Here is a 17,488-nt window from a genome sequence, read left to right as displayed (position 1 = left end):
ATTTTGTTTTATCTAAATTTATTCTATTGCAGAGGGTAAGTAAGACCTAAAACTAAACAACTAGTCTTATTTGGAAGATCCTAATGAATTTTGGAAATCATCGCAACATTTCATCCATCGAAGCTGAACTCTTACTATAGTAAACATTTGGCTACGTATGGAAAATAAGCCAATACTTAGTAAAATCCTTAGAACATTAAACAAAAACGTATTTAACATTTGGCTACGATCGTGCTAGTTAGTATTGCATACTTTTAGGTCCATCTTTTTGCACAGAGATTGTGTGAATTACCTATCAAATTGGCACTGGAATTGGTCGATGGTGTCCCACTACTGATTACCAGACGCTGTTGCTCCTGCAGCCTTCATGGCCAGCATGGCGTCCAGTTCGCCCTGGATGTTCTCGAACTGGTTGAACAGTTCCATTAGTTCCGGATGCGTCATTTCGATGTTGATATCCTCGCCGACGGCCGTTTTCATTTGGAGCACGGCCAGCGGGGTCTTCTCCCGCTGCTGGCAATGCGAGGAGATCTCCATGTTGAGCTTCCAGGCCACATCTTCGATGACATTTGATTCGTACCGCTTGCTGGCCAAATTGTTCATAATAGGCGTCGTTTCGCGCACCCACAAACGCAAAATGGCATCGATCTTGGCCTCATCCTCCAGCTGCAGTTTCTCGCGCAGCTCACGCTGCAGCAAACTTGGCTTGATGATGAACGTGGAGATGCGACGGAGGATGTAGGAGAAGGTCTTGATCAGCAGCAGAAAGTCCTGACGTGGCACGCCCACCAATCGCTCCAGTTCCTCGAGTGTGTACTCCGGTTCCGTGCTGCTCGTGGGATTCTCGTCAGCGCTGCTATCAGCTCGGCCGGTGGTCGTCACACTGGTGCCCACCGTACTACTGGTGGCACTCGCCGACGCTCCGCTGGGACTCATCTGCCGGTGGGTGTAAAATAGAACCGTCGTGAAGGTCTCGTACGGCAGGGCATTGATGATTTTAATGCCCTCGCGGGCTCTAAAATATAAAAGCAAACCATTAATCACTAATAGAAAGTAAATAGCACATACCTTTCGGTGATCTTTATCCAGTTAATGCTCATTGTACGATGTAGTTATTTGTTTGTAAGGAACATAGAGTTATCAAGTCTTTAGAAGCACTTTTTGAATAAGACTGTGACTGTATTATTATTTGTTTATACGGAGTGACAAAATAAAAAAACCATCGACTTGCCATTTGGCGGCGTTGCCACATAGATGGTACTGTCAATAATAACGGTAAATGATAGCTAGATATACAATTATATCGTACATATATAATTTTTTATTATTATAGGTTTAAATGATTGTAGCGCCTTCCTCCGCGCTTCTTATCTCTATGGTATCTGAACTTTTCCTAATAGTATATTTTTAGCGCCTTCCTCCGCGATTCTCAAATTTTTAATATAACTATTGCATCTGAACTACCATTTTTAGTATTTTAGTTAATTTAAATTCTGGTATCTCGATTCCTTTAAACAAAACAAAAATACAATGTTTTCAATAATGTTTGCCCTGAAAAATAAAACCTAAAAATAAAAAACAGCTTACGTTAATTTCAATACAAGAATATTCTCAATTTTGAAAATATTATTAAATATGTATAATTTTTCAACTCACTAGCTAGATTTCACATGAAAACCGCTCTACCTGGCAACTCCTCTGATGCTTATCGATGGTCCGCTCGATAGCGCCAACAATCGATAGGCAGTATTTGTGTATTGGAAACGCGGCTTAACTTAGTGCAGATTTTTCCGCTGATTCGGCTGCAAAAGATGCACTTTTGAGGCGCAGCGAGTGCACCCACGCCCCCGAGTTCGAGTGCAGTTGCAGTCGGGAAAGTTTGAAAAGTGCGCGGAGCAAGGAGAGCGACGAGTTCGTTGAGCTACAGCGAAACGGAAAAGTGGCAAAAGCGGGGGAAACAGGCGCAGCGGAGCGAATGATAAACGGAAATCGGGATCGAAAAATTGGAAACAAAACCAACCACCGATTATAAAAAAGGCAGCATCTCAAAAGTAAGGACACCAAGCTTAAGTTTCTGCGAAAGCGCGAGAAAAACAAAAACGCCAACTAAACTAACGGAACAGTGCGTCGAGATATATGCATGTGTATGCAGTATACGTATGTGTGTTTTTGCCTTCGTGTAATGGTGTTGTTCCTGTGTAAATAAACAAAACCCGGCTCTTGAGTCTTTCGTTAGTTCCTTTCGCCTTGGCCTGCGTGGTATTTTAATGGGAAAAACTTAATTTGGCATAGCATAACTTCCAGTTTATTTCCCTATTTAGCAATCTGTGTGTATCAGTGTTCTGGTGCTTCCAACATGCCGTAAAAATCGATAGCGCGTCGTCGGTTGTTTATTTTATGCTTCGTCTGCATTTTGCAGCCCCTTTTTATCGCTCTCCCCTTTTCACCCACCCTTGCACACACTCACACTCTCTCCGGCGGAGTCGTATTGATGCATACACACACACACATGCAGACGGCTGATATGGAAAATTAAAAATAATACTTTTTATCGCGGCATGCAAAAGGCAAAGCTGCAAAAACAGAAACAATTCCAATTCCAGCAACAATAATCTAGCCATGCAATCAATTTTAGCAAAACAATAAGAATAATAGTTTGCTTTCAGTTTCCTTGCTTTTCTTTCCCGTTCTTTTTTTTTTCTTTATATTCGGTTTTATCGCATTTTCCGCTCATTATGGCAGTTTAGCATATTTATGCTGGAAAAATATTGGGGTTTCTTCGCTTCTTACCTTTGTTTTACGTTTTGTTTGTTTTTCCGTCGGGCTGTAAAAACAGCAGTTAATCCAATTAAGAAAAATAAAACTCTAAATGGTATAGCCACCACGAATTTTAAATCACCTTTCAACTAAATGTTCAACTTACCACTCAACTATAAATTGAATATCTGCTTGTGTCAGCTGAATTAATCATTTGTTTTGCAGGCATATTTATAGTTATTATTTATGAATTTGGATTTCTGCAGGCTGCGATTTTATAAAAATGACTCAAGTTTTTATCTCGACTTTGCTAATGAACTTCCTACATATGTAAGCATAAAATAATTGCTGCAATGACAAATTCTTATTCATATTCAACTTTTGTTTAACGTAGTCAATTTTTTATAAAATGTATATAGAAGAATGTACTCCACTTCCTATGTGATAACGCTACAACTTTTGTCTATTAGAATATATTTTATCCCTCGCTTATTGGTTAATCTCGAAAGCTGGTCTGGTTAACAGGGGATCTTGGGATAGTTTCTTGAATTGGATATAATTTGCATGGTTGGCCAATCTTTTGGGTCGGCTATGCCCGCCTCTTTGCTTGGTAGAGGAGCTTGGGCAGCGGGCACTTGCAATTGGCACCAGCTTCGGGCCAGTCAGTCCGCCAGACTTGGTCTTTGGGTCGAGATGTGGAGCTGGATATTGTGCCACACTATATAAGGGATACTACTGCGATACAGATACCGCGGATACGCCTGACATGCACTAATGCCCCGAATAATGCCTATTGCAGACGGGGATAATGGAGTCACAGAAGCGGCCGTCGTTGGATTTACACACGGATATGCCAGCAGGATCGGCAGCTGGAGGATCTGGGCTGGGAGCTGCAGCTGAGATGTCGCCCACTTCCGGATTCCTGCCGGACATGCCGCAGTGGAAGAAGGACCTCATCCAGCGCCGAAAGACGAACGTGGCCCGCACCCAGGCGGCGTCCATCACCTCGCCCACCGATGGCAGTTGTGGGGCTTTGGCAGAAGCCACTGCCGCTCCAGGTGCAATTGCAGGTGAGTGGTGGTTGGACAAACTGGAATACTTTCACCTGACATGCAAATCAAAGGTATTTCCAAGCCAAGCATTTCTGTCAAGACATGTTAGGTGCAAGTATTCGTATTTTTTATCGGTGTTTACTGCATTTTTCTTTTTAAAAATCTTTATTTCGAACAACCACCATTCTTATCCCTTTAAAGAAATACCGTTCGTTACTTAAAATAATCTTAACGAACTAAGTTTTTTGCAAATGCTCTTTAAAATAGTTTAAAGCTGCCGTCCGTCGAAAGCAAAGAAAAATAATTTATTAATAAGTGTGAAATATATTGACTGGAAAAATTCGAAAGACTCATTGTGACTTACGCAATCTGCAATTGCTCAGTTGCCATTTAAGTCATGAGTAGTGGTAACAAGTGTTTTTAATTCGTTTTGGCGACAATTACGATTTCTATTACCGGTATACTTTCAAATTACCCGCCGCACATATCGATAATCGCTTATCGATAGCTGACAGAGTTGTCAGATTTCGGACGAATAAGACAAAAAAAAAACCAAGTTATGTTTTATTGTACTGTCGGTATAACATTTGTATTTGATTTCTCTTTTTAACCCTTTTTCCAACAGATTCCATGGAACCGGCGACAATCAGTAGCACTAGTCAAAAGAGAAACATGATCGGTTCAGAGGAAAAGTCTGAGAAATCTTCTATTTCCAATACCAATTCCGACTCCACTGGAGGTCATCACTCTGTTGTTGCCGTCTCCCTTTCGCCCGAAGCGGCAGCAACAACAAATGTAACAGTAACACCAATACCAAAGCAGCGATCGAGTTTACTCAACACAAGAAGTCAGGAAAGGGAGATGGTGCGATATATTCTAAGCGAGAGCGGAGAGCGTGATGGAGAGCCAGAGAGTAGCGAACAGCCGGCTGGTGTGGTGAGTAGCAGCCGGTGCGGTGAAGTTGAAACTGGCACAATTGGATCGCCGTCGTCGTCAGCAAATCAAAATCCAAACCCAAATCATTTAAAAACGAAATGCAAACCGGGACAGAGCGTTGCTGAGGGCAAGCCTTCAGCGAAAGAGACCATCGTCGATAACAGCAAGAGCTGCAGCAAAACCAAGAATATTTCCGATAAATTGCAGAGCAACAAGTTTATAATTCAACAGCAGCAGCAGCAACAACAACAACAGCAGCATCAGCAACAACAGCAACTGTCGCCCACAAAGGTAACGGTAAAACCGACAATGGTCGCCATGCAAGAGATGAAGAAGACAACCAAACAAAATGGCCAGCACCGACATCTAGCGGGCAAAATTGGCAGCGTAGCAGGAGGCGATGTGGATCCACAACATCCACCGACGAATCCCATACCAGATTCATTGGACACCGGTGAGGATCTAAGCTACGGACCCGGAATTGTGTCCAAACTGCGATGCCGCTACTTGAGCCTGGCCCTTCGCGAGTCCCGCCAGCAGAGCAGCAAACAACGCCTCCAACGCTCCACCAGTCTGAACACCCTGCTCGACCGCGACGATGATGAGGTAGAAGTGGAGGAGCCCGAGGTGGCCCCCAGCCAGGTGCGTGCCAAATCCACACCGCCACCGATATTGGGGGCAAAACCGACACCGAAACCCAGCAGCCAGCAGCAGCGTCCCGTCAGCCTGGGCGCCAATGGCGCTGGATCAGCTGTTAACCCGCCCTCAAATTTGGATCATGCCCAACCGGGCGTCGTTGCCAATGGAGGCGCCGGATCTGGCCAACGATCGCGTCACTTTAAACGCGGCAACGAGGTGATGAAGCGGGCACGTTCCGTGGAGGCTCTGCTCTGCGAGAAATCGCCATGGAACAGCCAGAGAATCAGCACTGCCGGCGCAGCAGCAGCAGCAGCGCCTTCACCACCTGCTCCCAAGGCCACAGCCACTGCTCCCTCACCTGTTACCTCGCCCACCTGCGTCACCATCGAGGATAAGATCCACAATGCCCGCGAACGGTTGCACAGCGGCACGGACACGGCGCCACCCAAGCGCCTGACCTCCATCATCGATGACACCGAGCGGCCGCCACCGGATCTGGTCAAGCAGACGCTCAAGATGTTCGAGGCGAGTGCCAATCGGCGTCCACGCGCCGCCCATCGTTCCAATGGCGTGGGCGGAGTGGCCAGCAAGGTGGCCAACTACAAATCGATCATTAAGGATCAGAAGCAACCATCATCAGCAGCGGCGACGCCACCGCCGCCCGGCATGGGCTTTGCCTCCTCCACGCCGCTAAGACATGTCCATCCGGATATTATACCCCGTCAGGTGGATTCGCCCGTATCGGCGTTGAGTGTGATGATGCGTCGCATGGAGCTGCAGGAGCCGGAGACGCCGGAAAGGGAGACACGGGACGCGGAGGCCACACCGCAGAGCGAGGCGCCAAGTGAGACTGAGCGAAATGATCGCGATGAAGGCGATGGCGAAGTCGATGACGACAACCACAACAACAACGACGACGATCACGACGACGGCGACGACAGCAGCGACAACAATGAGCAACGCGATAAAATGGGCGCGGCGTCGGCCGTGGCAGGCGGCGATAAGCCTAAGTCCCCAGCGGAATCGGCAGCGGGAGGCGCCCAACGATCATTCGCTCCCTCGACGGAGAACGCGCATGTAGCCAGCGGGAGTAGCAGTACCAGTGCCAGTGCCAGTGTACGCAAGCTCAGCAACAACAACGATTCCAGCGGACCAGCAGTGACCAAACAGATCGGAGTTATACGTCCACTATTCAATAGCCAGGGAGCTGGGAGCACGCCGCTAACGAGTCGCGAGATCGAAAAGAATCGCATCAATGAGATGAAGAAGTCGACGGCCACAGAAGCCGGTGGTGCGGTAACCGGGTCCGGATCCGGATCAGGTGCTGGCGCTGGATCAGGAACCTCGCCCACCACTAGTCTCGACAGCGTGATAAACACCAAGGATGCGGCCAGCAACGAAACGGAGGCGAGTGCCTCGCCACTGTGGACACTGCGCAAGCTGAGGAATCAGAGCCAGGCGGCCGGTGGAGGATCGGGTCCCAGTTCCAGCCTTCATTCCACAGAGAACACCTCGATGGTGTTCAACTTTTCCAAGAGCACCAAGGAAGTGCCCGACTACATCGAAAGCGACGTTGTGATTTTCAGGCGCAAGCGGGAGCTGCCAAAGGTGAGTACCAAATGGGAAAGGGGAAACGGGTATCTATGTGCAGGGTACTACTGGTTAGTAGGGTTTCCATTCTTTTTTCTGTACGAAATCTTTCCCGGAAGAGTCACATTCGGGCGTCTTATCGGCGGACAGCCTTGCGGATTATTCATGCTTAATAATTACCCCATGCATTATTATTTTCCCCGATAGTAATTTGGTTTCTTTCGTCCGTCCCCAATATCGCTGTTGTTTTGGCTCATTTTCCGTTTCTTTCTCGCGTACTTTTTTATTATTATTATTTTTCCCTTTTCTTTTTATTATTTTTTTGTGTCATACGCCAGCCAAGCCGTATAAACAAATATGAAACAAAGCACACAGAGAACAGCGATCATGCGCATTTCGAAAGTTCAGCAAGGCAGGGCGAGAACGGAACTGAGGAACTGAGTAACTGAGGAACTGAGTAACTCAGTAACTGAGGAACTGAGGAACTGCGGAGAAACGGAGAATCGGGCGTAGAATTGACAAAGCGCAACTTGTATACTCTTTCTTTCTTTCGAGCGAACTCGTGGGCATATACATATCTCGACTTTGCTTTCTGGGAAAATTAGTCATGTGTTGTGCAAACACGTCGTTTATAACGCCAATTGAGCCAAGATGACTGACTAATTGCCTACTTGCGATAAGGAAAGGGATCTCCTCCAGCTGTTCGATCAATGATCGGAAATGGAAATATTGATGGTTTCGAGTTTTTTGTATGCACGAAGATACATACAGTATAGCATTATATAAAAGAGATCAGTAATGTAAATGCATTATGCTTCAGTCTCAATGTTTAGACTACTCCAATTAGCATTGGAATTAGCAGAAGCTGAGGTTTTCAATGATTTCTTACCGCCCATTTATTATCTGCCGGCAGCCAAATCATGGTGTTGATCAATACGATTACATTAATTAACAATTCAGCGATTTGGCAGATCAACTATGCATCTGCCACTGTCATTGCCACTGCCATTGGTGGTGCGCTACACTGCTGTAGGAAGTGGCAAACCCCTAATAGAGATCGAAGCTTGCATCACAGCTGCGAATAGTTCGATGTGATCTTCTGCTCCGAGTCAATTAAAATTCGCCTTGAATAGCTCGCCGATCGATAGCCCCGAATGAGCAGATGCCCCTCCTATGTATGTATATCAATGCATATACATAACTATATATATACATAGCTATATATCTACATAAACACATATCTGCATATTCGTTCCCAAGTCTGCTTTGTTCCCAGCCAGATGCGCGTCTCATCTTCTGGCAGTCTTCTGCCTTCTGTCTTCAGTCTTCAGTGTTCGGTCGCTTCTTCTTCTGCGTTTGGGCTCTTCTTTGGCTGCACTTTTCGAGATCGGAAGAATGGGAAACCAGTTTTGAGGCATGCATGTGGACGACATGAGAAGATATTTCTGCGCTTCCTGCTGCCAGCAAAAGTCCGAGTCTGTAGAGATATGTGTACACAGTGCCCATGAGATATTATGTGTCTCTCTGTCTGTCTGTGGGGAACTTTATTCTTGGGGCAGGGATGAGCTGCTCCTCGGGATGCCGGTTTTGATGGGTTTGGGATTACAAGGCAAGACAAGGCTGCTCCTTACAGCTGTTCCTGTTACCTTGCCAAGCATGTTCAAATACCCTCTATTTTGTGATGGCAATTCGGCTTTTTCTTGTTGTTTAGCTCATCTTATCTAGCTAGTCTTAAATCTGTAGAAAGAATCTTATTTATAGTAGATTTCCAATGATTTTCCATTTAGATTTTGTTAATATTTCGATATCTTTTTATTACATTTAAGCTAATACCAAATTAGGTAGACAAATTACCACAAAAGTAGCTTAACTAAATCATGTTCTTTGCAGTTGGAAAAGCGAATGGTGTAGCCCATACTCTATATAGCTATAGAGTCTATAGCTCTCCCTTAGCTTTAGACTGTAGCTTTCGGTGCGGCTGAGTTTTCCTCTTGCCTTTTTCTCGCTGCTAAACCCGTTTGGTTTGTGCTCTGTGCCGTTCTCCTCTCTCTCTCTCTCCGTTGGCATGTTACTCTCTATGTCCATATCCATATCTCCATATCTCCATGGCTCTATATCTCAATGGCTCCACAGCTCCATGGCTCCATAGCTCCATGGCTCCACAGCTCCATGGCTCCATGGCTCTCTTGGCCCTCTTCCTACCACTGAACTCAATTTTGTCAATTCTTTTTTGAGGCTCACTTCTACTTGCTGTGTTTGCCTTTGCCTTTGCTTTTTGCCTTTGCCTTGTCTCTTTTATCTCGCTTTGAACTTTATTATCTGCGGCAATGGTATACGAGTATATGGCATATATAGCATATGGTATGTTATATGGCTGGGGGTCGATTTGTGCCACAAAAATACAAAAAATGGGCCAAAAACTGTGAGATACGAGGGGGGTAGTGTATAGGGGGATAGGGGAGATACATGACATGAAACGGGACTGGGAACTGAAATTGGAACCGGGATCTGGACATGAACCTGGACCTGGACTTGGTACACTGCTCTGGTGCGCTGGAACACCCGCCGTGAGTCACAAGATGACCCATAACATAATGCCGATTAAGAATGGCTTTCCATGAATTTCACTTTTCGAACACATGGTGACCTGGAAACCGGACAGATTTTCGGGTGGAAGGGGTGAAGCTGATCCATCCTCCTTTGTAAATCATCGAGCGACAGCCATTTAAATCCGAAAACAAAAATCGAGAAAAAAAACTTATGGTAAACGAGTTATACATCAGCGAAATGTGGAGGGTTGCTGGACGTTCTGAAACTTCAGTAGGTAGTTAAACCGAAAACAAGGCGTGTTTACCATTAAGTGATCATATCTGCAGCAACAGAAGAACATTGCAAATAGCTTTAACAACATTCGAAGGCAATAATACATTTTTAAAGTGGCTTGTTTGCATTTAAACGAATTTCATTTCCAAACAAACAAAGCGTTTGCAATGAAGATAATGAATACTTTTATTATTGGGGAGCACATTATTTGTTGTGTTGTGATTTAGCTATTTGTTTGTGATGTAAACCTTTTAGAAATGCTTGGTACTAATAGTATCCTCTCTTTTCTATCCTTTTAGCCAAACGAACCTGGCTTCGTGCTGCTGGGCGATCTCTCCGTGGAGACGTCAACGGACACGGACTATGACGACTACTCCATGTGCCCGCCATCGCCATGCGATGTGGAGTTCGAGAATGCCAACATTGTGATCGACGGCAAGTCCAGCATACGCCAAAAACCCAAAGAGTCTTCGGTATGTACGCAAGGATATGGACTGGAATGCAAAAGCACCTAAATCTGAACTCTCAACCTATAAACAGCTATAATAGTGTAGTCGTTACATACCCCACTCATGAGTGAGTCAGGTGCGGCGTTTTGTTTTGCCACCAGAATGGGTAGATAGCATTGGTTCTTTTTGTCCAATTCCAATTCCAATTCCAGTTTGGGTGTTGTGTATGTGAAAAGGATAAGATAAGATTATTTGTGCCCCTTGGCAAGGAGGGAATGTACATACAAATTCGAGTGCCATGCACGAACTGTTTGACCACTCCAATCAATGGGTGAGAGCTCGTCGATAAGAAAGGGGGGAAATGTAAAGCATAAACATTTTATTTTGCCTTATATAACATAACATTTATCGGCTGTGTCGGTCGCCTGTCCAGGGACTATTAATCAACCAGCATTAGGTTCGCCTTATTTCGAGATTTGTTTGCCCATTTCGCTTTCGCAGTGGTTTGATCTGTACACTGCTTCGTACTGTTCTGTTCGCCTGGCGCTAATTTATTTATTTATTCCCATACTCGGGTGCGTTCCATCAGTGTGAATGATATGGGATAGCCTCAGCAGCCACCGGCTGTATTTCAGAATCAATTCAATCGTATTCGTATTCGTATTCGTATTCGAATCGTATCGCATCGCAACGCAACGCATCGAATTGCGTCGGTCTGTTTGGGGTTTGTTCTCCGATAAGGAAGAAGCCCGATTTCTGCAGTCATTGGGGTTGACTCATTGATATGCCATCGCGATAAGGCATCCATCGATGAGTAAGTGCCGACCGGGTTGGTAGTTGCTTTTGGAACAATCTGTTTGCCATTATTACCCCAATGTCACGGTTAAATGCTATTATTGCTATTGCCAGCTGAAAAGTGGCCAAATGTCCAATGCATTATGCATTTGCCCCACACATTGCCTTTCATTCATCAGTCGTTTGGATATTTGATTTATTTATAACAAGGTTTATAATTGGTCCAATGCTTACGTCTAACCTTGAATTTGTTTAATGGCAAGCTAAGAAACTATATTCGGTGATTTGTGGACCGCTAAATGTAAATCAAACCGTCTGGTTATGTAAATTATACACCACTAGCTAAACGTAACAACAGTCTAAGATAAAACACATATCTTAACGTGTTGATCTTCACTTTAAGTGCCTTTATAGGCCTACAGTTTACATATATATGTAGTTTTGTTTAAAATGCAGTATCCAAATAGTTATCACTAAGTTCAATGGCGCCAGTATTATAGTATATTCAACATTGGTTTTGTTATCAGCAATGCCAGCTAGTCATACATTTGTGCCAAATTAAAAATAGTTTCGTTTAAAGGGAAAGTATAGTAAAGTATAGGTTGAGTGGCATGACTTCAGTTTAGTATAGCTATTAAAATAGATATTAATTAGACGACTATCACAGTTAGGCATGTAAAGATCTGTACCAAAAATGGCACAAGCATTTCAATGTTTATTATTATTATTATTCAACAAACTATCAATTATAGCATGAGTTAGTGAGTTCGGATTCTTCCACATTTCTTGATGCCCCATTATTGAACCCATCGAAGTGAAAGTAATCTCAGAATCGAGCACTGATCAGATTTCTTTTGATTTTCCCACAGTTCCGCGTGCAGTTCAACGACACGCTGACGTCGACGTTTGAATACCCCTCCGAGGCATCGATGACCATCGAGGATCCGCCGTACGCCGATCCATTTGGCCATGTGAGCAAACACCACCAGATGCTGCTCGCCGAGCAGATGCACCTGTTGCAGCACCAGGAGCAACTGGAGCTGGAGCAAATGCACCAGCTGGGGCTGGTGCCGGAGCAGCATCATCATGTGACCGTCGACGAGATCATCGAGCTGCCCACATCGACGGCGGGACATGGACATGGACATGGCATCGGACTTGGTCACAGGGCGGGGGCGGCGGGGGGCGGCACGATGCTGGGGAATTTACCGTTGGGTAAGTAATATCTGTTCCACAGCGTTCATCCAAGCGTGTATTGTATTATTATTATTATTGTTGTTGCTGTACGTTGTACGTTGTACGTTGTACGATGTATGTTGTGTGTTGTTGTATGTGGCATGCAGCAGCGAATGATGATGGAATGGCTTTTTATCTTTGTCTCTCTCTCTCACTCTAACTGTCTGTCTCTGTCACACACTCTGTCGCTGTCTCTCTCTGTCTGCCTGCCTGGTTGCCTGCATACTTGCCTCTCTATCTATATCTCTAACTCTATCTCTATCCCCGTCTCTATCTCTGTCACTTGCCTTGTCCTTAATCTTGATTTACCATCTACCAGCTGCGTTCTTGAGTTTTGTTTTTTGTTTACCATCATTAATACCCACTCATCCATCACACATCGTCGCGATCTCTGTTTTTTTTTTTTTTCTTTTTTTGAGTTCAACACTTTCGTTCGCCTTGGCCGGAACGCGAATATCGCAATTCAAAAACCAAAAAAAACCCCAAAGACACTTCCAGACACTTGTCAAGCAATGAACGTAGATAGGTAGTGCCATATATCAGTTATATCAGAATAACTATCCTCGTTACAATGCTGATCGAGTAATAAATGTTAAAAATAAACTTTAAAAAGAGCTCAAGTCAAGGAAATTACATGCACAAGTTTATGCTCCATGTTAGAGAGTTGCATATTTGCTGTAAGATCTGTACTGTTCCAATTAGAAAGTGTTTCCAAATTGACAAATTGATCAATGTAAAGTTATATAGTACAAAACAGATTTAAACTAAAGTATTGGACTAGGAACCAACTGAAATCGGTGACCTGAGAGCCCAAAATTAAAAATCGGGTATATAACAACGAAGGTTTCTGCACTTTACAGATGCTGATAGAGCCACCGAGCACCCTGTCTCCGTATCAGTTTCTGAGCCCGCTCCAAACTCCGCTCCAGCCTCCGCTTCAGTCTCCGCCTCAACTTCCGTAACCGTAACCGTCTCAGAACCCAAATGTTTTAGCGCCAGGACCACGGGCAACGGCTGCTGGTCGTGGCCGCGGTTCCGTACGGTCCTTGGTGCTCAGTTTCGCCGGCTGACCAGGCGCATCAGGTGGGTGCAGCCATCAGCTAGCCGCCCTTCCAATGCCCCGTTTACCCCGATCCTCCTGCTCTTCTATAAACGCTATAATGTCACAGCTCTCAACGAACCAATAGCTAACGAACCCAAGCAACCGAGATCTCCAAATAGCAAAAAAAAAACCATCGTGCTCCGTCGTCTTTACTGGCTGAATGGCTTTCAATTTCGCCTCACGCATATTTTGCAGATTACCCAAGTTTAGGGAGGGGTATTATCTTGCCACAGTCGCCACAACAGCAGCCACCACAGCAGCAGCAGCAGCAGCAGCCGCAGCAGCCAGAACCTGCAATAGCCACATCAGCAGCAGCAACGCTGGCAGCAGTGGCAGGATCAGCAGTGGCAATGCCAACAGAAGTGGATGTCGAGCCACCACCAGTGGCACCACCAGCCACAGTCGCCAAGCGCCCCGAGCTCCCGGCGAAGCCAGCACAGCAGCAACAGCAACAGCAGGCGGCGCGTAGGGCCAGGCCATCGGTGCTGCTGAAACCGCAGTACGCCTGCTTCCTTCGGCATGACGATGATGCACCCAAATCCCAGCCAGCTGCTGCTGCACGACCGCGCAAGGCAGCCTCGTTTTCATTGGGCGGCAATCAGCAACGCCAGTCGAAGGAGAAGCAGCAGGAGCAGCAGCAGGAGCAGCAGCAGTCGCCTCATCATCATTACCAGTCACAGTCACAGCCACAGCATCAGCAGAGTAAATATGAACGAAGCGATTGCAGCAGGAGTCGGAGCAGTGGCGAGAGTCCAGCTCCAGAACTCCAGCAGCGACGTCGTCGGCCTAGTCTGCCGTCGTCGCTGGCTTTGTCCAATGCCAGCTCGGCCCTGCTCCAGGCACGCATTCCAGGCACCACGCTCTACTATGTCTGATGGCCTGGCCTGGGCCACCCGATATGAATAGCACTAGTCTCCAAACTCCAAACTCCAAACACCAAACACCAAACTCCAGATAAGCAGATAACCAGATATCCAGATAACCAGATAACCAGAACTCCAACTCCGAACCGATCTGAAAGCGCCAGCGAAACGTAGGCATTGCCCAAGCTTTACTATATGTTTACAACTAGGCTAAAGAACACCCATCATCCCTTGGATACCTCTTGGTGACCCCCGTTCCGCTCCCAAACAAAACAAAAACAAAAACAAAAATACTTTGGTTTGATGGCCGCTAAACTGTAAAGTGTAACCCTGTGCATATCCGACTCACTCCAAAACAAATAACTCAATGCGGAAACCAGGAACACCAAACCCCCGAACACACGAATCACCACACACACAAGAAAACACTGGGGCAACCGGACACTCGAAACACACGTTTAATCGATTCATAGATGCCCAGATGCTTCCCGATGCACTGACGCCGTTTATGCGGATGCCCTGGATAACAATCAACAGCAATTCGCGAATTGACGAGGGAAGAATTACGCAAAGGATGGATTTTGAAACTAACTTTAATGAAGGATTATGCTGGTCTCCCTACACTTCACTAAAACCAAACCACGTTCCCTTGACTGCTGATTGATAATGCCCTGCTCCTCCGTCTCTATTCATTATCCACAACCCTATGTATAAGATGCTCTATAGCGTAAATTTACCTAGTAAATTGTATGCCAAGTATCAGATTGAACCATCAGCTCATCTTATGTTAGAGATGATTGTAGAAACGTTTTTAGGGCACCTATATGCTTAAGAATTTATGCAAACTAGTCAGCTAGAGATCGAAGAAACTGTTGAAATACTTAATATCACGTTTGTAGGGGTAACAAAGCGTTTAATAAGCTAAAAGTCGAGCCTCCAATGCCACCTAATGCTGTACACAAAGCAATGCACCTTATGCAGCGATTAGTTCCGACATGTGGCGGTGTAAACCAAACAAAAACGAGTCATAGAACACTAGTTAGTGACTATTTTCATTTGAGTTACGTATTAAGTATACATATTTGTGCACCCGTGTGAGTTGGCGTTAGTTATGTGTTATGTGCTTATGTATGTTTGCTTTGTTTCGTTTGTTTGGTTCAGTTCAGTTTAGCTCAGCTCAGCTCAGCTCAGCTCAGTTCGGTTTGGTTTGGTATGCAGTTGTGGGGCATGTATTGAATTGCAATTTGCGATTTGAAATTGTAGCCATGTAGTTACGCTAACCTACCTTCTCGCCCCCCCGCTGTTTCCCCCGCCACCCAAATGGTTTTCATTTCAACAACAAACAACCTTTTGTTAAAGTGTCACCGCTGTCGCTTTGTTTTGTTTGCTATTTGTTTACTTCTATTTCTATTTTTTGTTCATACTAATTTCTTTTTGCAGATATTATTTAAATGTAACAGAAAATACATAAGCAAAGCGTTGAAATAATATCTATTGTATACCAAAACCAAAAACAAATATCTATGATAACAAACAAGCAAAGGCAATTAAACCGATCCGTAAACTGAATAACCGATTAATAACTGCAGCCGCTCAACCCGAACCGCAATAAATAACTATCGAGTAAAAAATAGAACCACTAAAACAATGCAAAATGCAATATGCAATATGCAAAATGCCAATCCAAATAACCCAATAACCGATTCAAGTGCGAGAACAGAAATGCCACACCTCTAACCCAGTGCACTTGCTCTGTCTGCTCCGCTGGGCAATCAAACTAATCGCCAATTCATATTACTATTAAGGTAACTAACCCAGATTAGAACAGAAACTCAAACACACACACATACATACACCCACACCACATGGCACATCCTGGTCATATCATCAACTTCCATCGCTCATCTCCACTTCATCTCCATTTCTCCATCTCCGGGTCATGTTTCGTTTTCATTTGCTTGAAAAGATCCGGGCGAGATCCTCCTTTATCCACAACACCATCACCGCCATCACCCCCCACCCTGATTATATATATGTATGTATATATATATATTCTCAAGTATATTTCCCAACTCGGTGCCACCTTATTTACCACTGTACTAACCCCAAATCCTCACGAGGATTTAAACTCACTTAATGGAAATGAAGTAATCAATCAGCTAATCTCAATCCACGCATAATTGCAGGCTCCACGGCCCTGGGCTTCTACACGCCCATGAAGGGCACGCCGATGGACAACCTTTTCCAGCTGGGTGTCACCCGGTACGCCCTGCCCGAGAGCAGCAGCAGCAGCGGGAGCAGCAATGGCAGCCACAGCCCAGGCAGCAACGGGAGCAGTCCAGCCGGAGCTGCGGGCAGCCGGTTGATGTTCAACGGGAATGGCAGCATTATGGGCATCGGCGAGGGACTGATCAAGGAGGACGACTTGGCGGCGGCGACGGAAGCAGGACCTGGATCTGGAGCAGGTGCCTCCAAGAAGGGCTCAGCTGTGGACGAGGATGATTACCATCTGACGGCGACGCCGGGCGCCGAAGTTGTGTACAGCGAGGGTACACAGAAGACGGATTTGCTATATTAAGTCGTCCTGCCAGCCAAAAAAAACCGGAGCGTGTTGCTCATTTTTCTACCGGTTTCCTTCAAACTGCAAACTCCAAACCTTCCAAACATAATACCCTACCCAAAAACCCCCCACCATTCCCCATAATTGAAAAGCGTGCGCTTAGGTGAAATAACGATTTCGGTTAGACACAAAAACAGAAACAAAAAAAAAAAAAAAATAACAAGGCAACGTAAACCAAGTATGGCAAGAAATCCATCAAGATACGTATATAAATAGATATTATTTGTAAGTTTGTAGGCCTAGAGATCCGATGTGTATGTGTACAACAGCAAGCGTGTGTGTCTGTCTTCTTTATATATATATATATGGTTTTTTTTTTTCGATAAATTAATAATTATATTATTGTAATGTATCTACATACGGCACTGAATGAACAACTTTGCTGCTGCAATTGTATTTGTATTGTGTATTCCATTTACGGCATTTTGATAGTAAATATACAACAACAACAAATCAACGTATTTCCGACTGCATCCCGAAGATTACTGAAATCTTAATCTGAGAAATACGCAACGAGCGGTCAGGTCCCCAGGTCCGCCCGAGTATTAACTTAAAGGATCTTAATGATCCAATCTTGTGACCCATCATCATTTCTATTCGCGACCCTTCCAAAACGAAAATGAAGA

The 17,488-nt window shown here is 45.0% G+C and overlaps 2 protein-coding genes across 4 annotated transcripts; one reads left to right on the top strand and one right to left on the bottom strand.

The window, feature by feature from the left end:
• Nucleotide 1: 1 nt before the first annotated feature.
• Nucleotides 2-1,249, bottom strand: LOC6525557 (COMM domain-containing protein 10). Its single transcript, XM_002101356.3, has 2 exons — nucleotides 1,069-1,249; nucleotides 2-1,015 (listed from the first exon to the last, which is right to left on the bottom strand). Exons 1-2 carry the CDS (start codon nucleotides 1,098-1,100, stop codon nucleotides 331-333), a joined length of 717 nt encoding a protein of 238 aa, XP_002101392.1. The 5' UTR covers nucleotides 1,101-1,249; the 3' UTR covers nucleotides 2-330.
• Nucleotides 1,250-1,731: 482 nt separating this feature from the next.
• On the top strand, nucleotides 1,732-17,315 carry LOC6525556 (PH and SEC7 domain-containing protein). 3 transcript variants are annotated; one of them, XM_039373358.1, is made up of 7 exons: nucleotides 1,732-2,051; nucleotides 3,557-3,827; nucleotides 4,435-6,992; nucleotides 10,097-10,270; nucleotides 11,911-12,256; nucleotides 13,575-14,412; nucleotides 15,683-15,811. In XM_039373358.1, the coding sequence occupies exons 2-6, from the start codon at nucleotides 3,566-3,568 to the stop codon at nucleotides 14,252-14,254; spliced, it is 4,020 nt and encodes a 1,339-aa protein (XP_039229292.1). In that variant the 5' UTR covers nucleotides 1,732-2,051; nucleotides 3,557-3,565; the 3' UTR covers nucleotides 14,255-14,412; nucleotides 15,683-15,811. The 3 variants fall into 3 exon arrangements, with proteins under 3 accessions (XP_039229292.1, XP_015046365.1, XP_002101391.1); XM_015190879.2 differs by lacking the exon at nucleotides 13,575-14,412 and having other exon boundaries at nucleotides 1,735-2,051; XM_002101355.4 differs by lacking the exons at nucleotides 13,575-14,412; nucleotides 15,683-15,811 and adding an exon at nucleotides 16,429-17,315 and having other exon boundaries at nucleotides 1,736-2,051.
• The last annotated feature ends 173 nt before the right edge of the window (nucleotides 17,316-17,488 follow it).

This window comes from Drosophila yakuba, chromosome X (assembly GCF_016746365.2).
Source record: "Drosophila yakuba strain Tai18E2 chromosome X, Prin_Dyak_Tai18E2_2.1, whole genome shotgun sequence".
Classification (NCBI taxonomy): Eukaryota; Metazoa; Arthropoda; class Insecta; order Diptera; family Drosophilidae; genus Drosophila; species Drosophila yakuba.
Note: the sequence above shows the minus strand (reverse complement) of the source record. Positions and strands in the feature narration are given on the sequence as shown.

What these genes read in the sequence shown, in the direction of transcription:
- LOC6525557 (XM_002101356.3), bottom strand. Translation starts at nt 1,100, where the DNA reads ATGAGCATTAACTGGATAAAGATCACCGAAAG. An exon ending in TGGATAAAGATCACCGAAAG is followed by an intron (nt 1,016 to 1,068) that starts GTATGTGCTATT and finishes TTTATATTTTAG; the next exon opens with AGCCCGCGAGGGCATTAAAA.
- LOC6525556 (XM_039373358.1), top strand. Translation starts at nt 3,566, where the DNA reads ATGGAGTCACAGAAGCGGCCGTCGTTGGATTTACACACGGATATGCCA. An exon ending in CGCTCCAGGTGCAATTGCAG is followed by an intron (nt 3,828 to 4,434) that starts GTGAGTGGTGGT and finishes TTTTTCCAACAG; the next exon opens with ATTCCATGGAACCGGCGACA. An exon ending in GCAAGCGGGAGCTGCCAAAG is followed by an intron (nt 6,993 to 10,096) that starts GTGAGTACCAAA and finishes CTATCCTTTTAG; the next exon opens with CCAAACGAACCTGGCTTCGT.